Here is a 9,501-nt window from a genome sequence, read left to right as displayed (position 1 = left end):
AGCAAGCAAATTTTAATAAGTTCAAGAATGCTGACGTGTAAGAAGCTGGAACAAAGGACTGTGTTTGACACAGATAAGTTGTTCTTCTTTTCTGTACTTCTCCCTTTTGACAACCACATTTCTTTCAAACAACTCTTTAAAACTATTGTGTGATTACTGTTTATCACAAACACAATCTAATCATTAATCTTGAGTGATTAACGTACGCAAATATCAGACAAGTTATGATATTCTATATGTCAATGTTTCATATGTGTATGAGTATGTGTATCCAAAGCCTGAAATAACTTGTTTGAGAAATCTTTTCTAAAAAACAACAAAATGATGTTAATGTTTTTTTTTTTTTAGATTTATGTCTTCCGTTGGAACCAATGAGCTTGGGGATGATTGCAACAGACAGGTTGAAGGAAGTTTAAGTACTCAAAAGTAATGCTTATATTTAGTTTTTCATGGGATTTGTTAACAATAACAACAATATAGAATATTTATAAGCAATAAGCAAATAAGCAATACACTTTAATCTTCAGTATCAAATATTTTACACAAAACTTTTTTGTTTGAAATTTACTTTATTCAGAACAAAGAAGTACTGTAAAGATGTCATAATAAAGCAAATAAAACCATCAGTAACATTAACAAATCACTACAAATACAATCAATATTGAAATCCCTCCAGCACAGTCAACACCTCCTTTATATTCCCACTAACCCCTGCTCCAACCCCAATGGAAGAGGAAGGCACATTCAGATGTTTGGTGTCTGGGGGCTCTTCTTCCTCGGCTTTGGCACAGGTGAAGGTTGAGGCTGTTGTCCTTCTGCATTTGTGAATAGCTGTGCAGGACTGTTTTCAGGTTGACTTTCAGGCTGAGAAACATTCTCGTAACAGACTCTGGGTGAAGATTTGGGCCTCACGGGTGGAGATTCCTCAGTCGGGTGCATAGTTTCATACTCTGGGCTGATGGAGCTAGGCGATCGTTTCTCTACAGACAGAATCCTCAGCTCCCCTCCGTCCATGTGTCCCATTTGGGGTTTGATGCGTCTGTGGCAGCAACATAATATGATGATTATGATGAACAAAACCAGAATCAGACCTGCTCCTCCTGCTAGCAGTGCGACAACAGTTTTGGATGTATAACAGAACAAAGTAGGCAGCGGTGGACTTTTACAGTTCGGGCGGACAGTGTCACTCTTCTCCTTGCTTGCTTTGTTTGCCACACTGCATGAAAAGCTCCTCTCCCCTTTCAACTGTTCCAGTGATATTCTCAGTGTTTGTCTCGTTTCGCCGGTTAAGGTCTTTTCATCGAGCGTCCACGAAAACACCAAACCCTGAGGTTTACTGACTTGGCAATTCAGATTGACAGCAGTAGACTCACTTGACTCACATCTGTAAGTGAGTTGAGGATTAGGTACCTTCTCCACCATACAGACATGACCAGTCCATGTTTTAGCCAGTGTACCATTGGGATTCAGCACATCTGCTTGGTAACTCCCTGCACTTGAGAATTGTAGGTTCGTCAGTAAAAGAGATCCAGCTGTAGAGATGTCCACCGATTTTCCAACAGACACTCTGCCTTGTTGTCTGTAGAAAATGATTGTGCTATTGTGGGTCCACCTAAGCACGTGTGAGTTTGTCAGTCCCTCATAGACAAACTGCAGAGTCAGACTCCGTCCAACTACTCCATAAAGATCACAAGTGTCCTTGCTTGCTGCTGAGAGGTTGATGAATCCCGACAGAATGATGACACCGAGTATGGAATCAAAACGAGCCATGATAATCAAGGGTATCCGTAGAACAATCTCTTGAGTCTCTTTTAATTATTTCCTCAATCTTTGATTAAAAGTCCTGATCGAGAACCAGCACTGTTGAGAGGAGTTGTTGCCACTCACAATATAAATGACAGACTCCGAGCCCTTCAAGAGAAGTCATGAGTGGGAAGGAAACGCTGTTAGTCAAGAGGTCTGCTTTCAGTTCTCTGAAGGTGTCAGAAAGCATTGTCAGAGTCATGTGGCAACTAACAATTTCTGCCCACGCGAAGATATCACCCGAATAAGACATCACTGGAATATATATATATATATATATATATACTGTATATATATACTGTATATATAGTGGTTAAGTAAGGGTTAAAGTCTAATACAGAAGCGACATTTGTTGAAGGTTGTGTTACTATTAATAAGCATGGGAAAGCTTCCTCTTTGACATCCTAAGAAAGAATCCAAATTGTATATATATGCAATAAAGAGAGGGGTAGGTTTTGGCTGAAATAAGATTAGAGGTTCCATCCATCGTCTCCCGCTTATCCTGTATTCAGGGTCGTGGGGGGGCTGGAGCCGATCCCAGCTGTCATTGGGCGAAGGCAGGGTTCACCCTGGTCAGGTCGCCAGTCTATCACAGGGCCAACATGTAGAGACAAACAACCATTCACGCTCACATTCACAACTACGGGACATTTAGAGTCGTCAATGAACCTATCCCCATCCTGCATGTCTTTGGACTGTGGGAGGAAGCCAGAGAACCCGGAGAGAACCCACGCTCACACGGGGAGAACATGCAAACTCCACACAGAAGGAACCCGAACCTGACCCAGGAATCAAACCCGGGACCCTCTCGCTGTTCGGCGACAGTGCTACCCACTACACCACCGTGCAGCCCAAGGTTAGAGGTTTATAACTAATAACTCACCCCATTAAAAACTAGTATATAAATCATGAAATGTAAAAACCTTACCCCTAACCTAATCACCAGATGGACACAGAACACATAGAAACCATCATTGGAAACTGCTTGGATAGGGTAAGGCACAAAAAAAATACTTGGAAGATGATTGGATGAACCATCTGTCAATCAAACTCTTACCAATACAATACTTTGATGTCGTTCTTTGCTTTTCTATCAGTGAAGAAATACTCTTCAGTTCAGATAGAACTGATGCTATTGCAGAATCTATAACAACATCTTTAGGAGCTCCCATTGTTGTTTTGTTTGTTCATATTTGCCTGCGTCTCAGCTGGCCACACCCGTAGCTGCTTGTGGCTCCTCGCAGGATGCTGATTGATCCGTACTGTGTGTACGCCGCTTGTTAAAGTCGCTTTGTTGTCAAATGCCATTGCAAACTGGCTAATGGCAAAACAAAGTTTTTCTCCCATTTTTGATACATAACAACAGGAATTTTAGGGAGATAGAAGGGGCCTGCAAATAATGAAATAGAAACATGTAATTGGATGATACTTCATCGTGTCATTGGATGGATGGAAAGATGTGAGGATGCATCAGTTTGTAGCTTCATGTCACCGGCTTTCATGAAAATTGTAGCCTGTTGTTTTATCCCTCGTAGTGTGAGAACAACATAACCTTATCCAATAAAGGACTACTACTAGCATGGATTTGGAAGACACAACACAAATAACTCAGTCAGGTCATAACTGGCTTGATATGTGTTCTGCAAACAGAATGCAGGCACCAATGCACAGTTTAATATATCAGCAAAGAAACAGAGTATATTAAGTTACTGAAATGTTATAAAATGGGTTCCAAGATTTATCATCGGTCAGATATTTCCCCTTTGGCTTTTGCATAATTCATCTCGGTTATTGGTTTTTGGCTGCCAAAGAATACAAATGACTTTTATGTGTCTACTCTAAATTGGTTTAGTCAGGGCCGCCTTTTCTGAAAAAGCAATTGAATAATGAGGGGCCACAGCCTACTGTAAATTTCTGTTGCAAATGCTTTTGTTTTGGTGCCTTCAGTTGAGCAGCTCAACTAGAGAGTGTGTGTATTTTGCAATTAGAGATGGGGCTATGCTGTCAATTAAAAATGGAATTAAACCGTTTCGATAAATCTCTCGTGAGCAGACTTATCGGACAGAAAGCCACACACCATTCTTTTACGTCTGACAAACAATAACAAAGGCCCAGTTATATTCTGACCTCATTTGGCTCTGTGGTTTTAATCCAAGTCTCCAAGTGGCACATTTTCCTTTGGTTTATAATTTGGTGGATCTGAAAATTAGTTGACTTTTTTTCTCCTCAATGTTAATAAATCAAACAATTTGCTGTTGAAATATATCCAAATCATCATAATCAAGTGGGCTTTCTCCAAAACCCCTACAGCCTTTCCAGTAAACCAGAGTCATTGTTCAGGGAACATTTCGAAATACCCTTGTCATTTTATAATTCATGGCAACACGAGAATGAGTTCATTTTGCACCCCGCAACTGTAATTTCATGCAATTAGCAGTGATTCACAATCTTTCTGTGACTCTCAGCACCTTCAAAGACACCCGTAGCAAGGAGAACACCTGTTTCTTTTAGTTTCACCATCATTACACTTTTTCCTACCCAGTGGGACTAGATTGATGTAAACTGTTAGCTATTTGGAGGGGGCGTACTGACAAAGCTGAATGCAATGGATGCCTAGTCACAAATGTCGTAAAGATAATATCTCAAAAAATCTGTCTCTGCCAGCTCTCAAATAGGAACATGCGTGTGTAAATGTGTGTGTGTGTGTGTGTGTGTGTGTGTGTTTGTGTGAGCTGAGCTGAAAGCAGCAGGTTCATGCAGGGAAAAAGCAGAGCAGACACATGGTGTGCTTGTGTTTTGAATCATAGCTGACATGTGTCTACTCCCAACTCTCCGCCGTTTTGATCAAAATTCCAACAATGTACCTTGCAACAAAACGTACACTAAAATCCAATGAATGTTGTCAGCTGGAAGTGTTTAAAGACAAAGTTTTTTTGGCATTCCCTGTGTCAGCATGCATTGGCGTTGTGTCCAGCAAAAATATCAAACCTGTGGGTAAATGAAAACATTTATCTGATTACTTTCACATGATAGGTCTTTAAACCTGATCCATTAATAGTATGGCTGTGGTTCCCCATTCAATGACTGGAGCTGAATATCCTGTTTCACGTAGGCCTATAGGGAGTTTTTTTTGCCTCTGTGATGCTGTGCATCTTATTTGAAATAAAATTGTATAGGCCTATGTATGACGTCAACACACTCACTGTATTTACATCCACATTCTGAAATTGTATCCATTTTCATATATAACCCTCCACACTCCCCAGAAAGGTAAAACCCACTGCACTGTTCAGTGTAAACATACAACCTTGGAGCAAGTGTTTCATTTATTCAATGTGCTGGATGAGAGCCAAAACAATGAACAACATATCACTGTCCAAATACTTACAGCCGGCACAGTATGAAGATAAATCCTAGATATATTATTTGGGGACCCTCCACTGCTACCATTCCAAGAAAGCTAGATCAACCACAGTCGGCCTTTTGTTAACCTATGATAGTTTCTCTCATTCACAATCTAGGGAAACTGGTGTGTCCATCTCAGAGCTCTGCTATAAAAAAAAAATAGGAAAATAGAGTATTTAGAAACATGATTTGCTCAAGAGTGCATTTTTTATTGTGAAATAGCAACAGCCTAACAATAGACTGTCGGACTGGAAGCTTGTGATTGGGTCACATCTATTACAAATAGAAGAAGTATTTCCTCACACCAGGAGGGTGTCAGAAATGGAGAAGAGGAACCGAGCCGTAGTGAAGACGCAGACATGTCTGATGACATAGTGACATAATGTGACTAATAGTGCCTGATGTCAAGGCAAGTGAACACATTTTTCCGTATGCAATGGTTCACAGCTATTCTTACATCGCAAGTAGCAGATATTGTTGTTGCTCTTGGAAGCCGTAGGGAAACAAGAGATGAAGTTGACATAATTAGTATTAATCATTATCCAGGGTGTTCTAATGTGTTTACTTTGTAATGGTGACTTCAATCAGTGCCGAGGGCTCCCCTTTAATCACTATTATTTCATACAAACAGTACACTTTGTGCCTGATGTCAAATCAAACCCAACCAGTTTATCATCCCTTTTGATCCCCTTCTGTTATATGCCCTCTTAATTGGATACAAAATAGGATGTGAATAGACCGGGCATGGGTTAATTGGCCCCAGTTCTTGGTCCCTGAAGCTTTCAGGCAGGGAGCCTGTGTGCCTAGCTGATGTTTAATTCAGGGGCCCAGATGGAGGCATAGCAGCCTGGCTGGGAGATGCTTGACTCACACTCTCAGCAGACGTGGCTGTGTCTCTGGATGGCCCCGGGGGATGAGGGGGTCTGGGTGGCTAGTGAATAGTGATGTCACTCTGAGCCATGCTAGCGCTTTGAAGTGCAGATGCTTTCCATGGGCCATGGTCACACCAACAGTTATAATGAACCAAAAACAATTGATTGCAATGTAGGCTAAGACAAGTCTTTCATAGAGTATAACATTTGTGAATGTTAAAATATGAAATTGTGCTGTTTACATGCAAACCCTCTTAACAGTGCTGACATTTGAGGTCATGGAAGTTAACACATCATGTTTGATATAGCCTACCATCTAATTTTGGATAACCCGACTATCCAAACATAAACTGTATCACAGAAGAGAAGTTTGTGCTACAAATTTGAATAAACTGTATAAAAAGTATTGGCCTGGCTAATGTGGCAGGCGAGCATTAGCGTGTTGTTGACTAGCTAATATGTGTATGGCTAGCTCAGATGCTAACAGTTATATTATCCAAAATGAATTGGGTTAATTAGGAGAATGTGTTGTTTATTTTTATTTTTAGGCATTAATGTCCAGACACAGTTCACAAGTAAACTGTCACACAAACACATGGATTATTATTATTATTATTATTATTATTATTATTATTATTATTAATAATACAAATAATTAATAATAAATATAATAATACATTTTATTTATGGCCAACTTTCTAAACACTTAAGGACTCCTATACAGTTAAAACAAGCAATATTAGATTTGCATAATGTAAGACAATTATTCACCATCCAACACTAAACGTAATCTCTTCAGCCCACAGCATGCACACAATCACATTAGCCCTTTCATTTGCATAACCCTGCATTATTCCTCACATGTCTCCCATTAACCATATCATTGTGTTTGGATTTATGAGTATATGAGTTATAGAAAATTTGATTCCTTTTGAATCCTGGTCACTATGGCTGAAGGTAGAGACTTAATGGACCACTTAGAAAATAGACGTTTTGTTTCCTGGCAACCTCTGAGTTTGGATCCTTACTCACCCCGTGTCATTCAGGCCCATTGCAGCTTACTCCAATGAGAAATTGTATATCCCACGATAATGTTTTTTATTTTCTGTCCATAAGGACTTCAGTCACTGCAGCCATACTGTTTTGCTCTGTGTGACTCATTTGAAAAGCAACTTTATTATATTTGGCTGTCAACATGAGATGTTAAGAGTTTTGTTAGTTTTTTTGTTTCAGGAAATGTATGAGAACTGCAGAGTACTGTTGTATTTCATGGACACTGCAGGAGCTTGTCATGATGGCCGTGATCCACATAGGCAACAGAAAAACGAGAACATATTTGTCAGGCTTTTAACTTGAGAGAGACAATTTTTTTTGTGTGTCCAATCACATCCTGCATATCTCCATTTCATTTCTCCGGTTCTGCCTTGCTGACATTAAGGCATGTTTGAATACTTTTACAGATCACCGTCCCTGCAACTTAAAGTCACTCCCACTACTTCCCCAAAATGGTTGTAGAGACAAAAGCCAGACCTTTCGTTTTGACAGAGTTCAAGAGATCACCGTCTATATTTCCTCTTGCATTACATGGGTCTCTAAATTGTCTGGTTTTGGTGGTGCTGGTCATAGTGGGTTGGGGGAAACTGCGCTTCACACACAGTAGGTTGGGGCTTATCATTGTTGATGCCACCGGGGGAGGAAGCCGCTTATATCTTTGTTTTGCTCTGGCTCAGCTGTTTTTGCTCTCCGGGTTGACCAGTTATCTGCTGATGCTGAGGCTCTTTGATTCATGCAGGGAGGCACTCCATAGAGGGAATCACTCTGGCACGAATGACCCCAAAGCCCACCTCCCAACAGCCTGTTGGAGTTCAAGTGTAAACAACTGAGAGGGATTGTTTTTGTTCCTCTCTTCCTGATTTTATGGCTGCAGGGCATCTGTTCTCTGGTGTCTTACTGGCCAATGAAAACTGAGGAAGTTATTTAACTGAGACAATTTATGGCTTTCTGTACGTTCTGGACATGAACATCTCTCCATTTAGTTAATGTAGTTGTGTTTAATTAAGTCAAATCAGAAGTGTAAGTTTATACCAAAACAATCCAGAAACAATTACTTTATCCAAACAAATGAAGGTGCTTCAAAGCAAACTCTATGAATTATATTGAAACCAAGTTTGTTCGACAGCTGGGGAGAATGAACACTTGTTTTCTCAGATTCCATCATAGATTATGCCATTTGTACTTGCCTGAAGGTCATCCTGTGATCTGCATTCTGCTTTTATGACCATGAACAGTTAATCCACCACAGATGAAGCTTCTCACTTGCTCCAGGACCTTTCTTTTTGTTTCCTGCGTGCTAACAATGCTGCCAAACCTGACTATTATAATAAAGGCCATTCTGCTACTCAGTGATTTTGACTTTTGTTCCTTTCATCTCCCCCTTTATTGCTGTCTTGATCTGTATTTTTTCTGTGGATGTAAAATCCCCAAATTTATCTGATAATTAAATGGTTGAATCTATCATTTTATGTGCACAACACACTGTAAAAGAGCCACACATATCTTTAATTTCTATAATTATGTACCTGCAGATAAATGCTGTCATGCTGCGGAACCTTCTAAAACCAAACAGCAACAGCACTATCAGTGATGAAGTGAAATGTGGGGGTATTTTATAAAGGGTGACGTTATAAATCAGGAAACCTGTGATTAAATGCTTGTATATCTACTTAAATGACTGTGGAGCAAGCTAAAATGTAGTTTGCATCAGACAGGTCAAAATAGACACAGTACTGGGCCGTAAATCACTGCACAGCTGGAGGTGAGAAATAGCAGCCTGACTAAGTGCCATGAAAAATGGACGATTTCATCATGTTGACAACCCACAATTTTAAGGCCTGTTGAACTCAACAGGCGGGGACTACTGCTGCCAGGCAGACTGGCTGAGGAATCCCATCAAAATTTAGATTTAGGTACCTTACACAGTTTATAACATCATGTGTGTGTTTAGAAACATGACAACATTTGTTGATGTTACTATAAACTGTGGAGTGCCGTGACTTGGTGCTCTTTAAAATGGAAAGGTAATTAAAAGTCTAAGTGATTGAGGCAGGCCCAAGAATTCACATCTTAAAACATTTTGTTTCATCCAGGCAGTCTTGACTAGTGTGAATCTTGACATTTTCTCTATGTCCTTAAGGGTAACATCTCTCTTGACTCTCTCTTTCTGTTTTCACTGAGCTATTCTAAGTGGAAAAGTTGGTTTCATTAGTAAAAACATTCACACCTGGTGGATTTCAGGTGGATTTCAAACACCTGTCCACAAATCAGGAGAAGAGTTTACAAAGGAGGGACGTTTGATAGCGCCTCTTTTTCTGTGGGAGGCCTGATTACTGAACGAGAAATATATCGAAAGAGGAACTGGAAT

The 9,501-nt window shown here is 40.1% G+C and overlaps 1 protein-coding gene across 1 annotated transcript; it reads right to left on the bottom strand.

The window, feature by feature from the left end:
* Nucleotides 1–598: 598 nt before the first annotated feature.
* LOC311018110 (uncharacterized protein) lies at nucleotides 599–1,922 on the bottom strand. Its single transcript, XM_084016888.1, has one exon. It carries the CDS (start codon nucleotides 1,768–1,770, stop codon nucleotides 745–747), a length of 1,026 nt encoding a protein of 341 aa, XP_083873014.1. The 5' UTR covers nucleotides 1,771–1,922; the 3' UTR covers nucleotides 599–744.
* Between the last annotated feature and the right edge of the window lie 7,579 nt (nucleotides 1,923–9,501).

This window comes from Eutrigla gurnardus (assembly GCF_963514095.1).
Source record: "Eutrigla gurnardus genome assembly, chromosome: 9".
Classification (NCBI taxonomy): Eukaryota; Metazoa; Chordata; class Actinopteri; order Perciformes; family Triglidae; genus Eutrigla; species Eutrigla gurnardus.
This window is presented reverse-complemented; position numbering and strand designations above follow the sequence as displayed.

Excerpts from the sequence above, each read along its gene's own strand:
- LOC311018110 (XM_084016888.1), bottom strand. The coding sequence starts at position 1,770 with ATGGCTCGTTTTGATTCCATACTCGGTGTCATCATTCTGTCGGGATTC.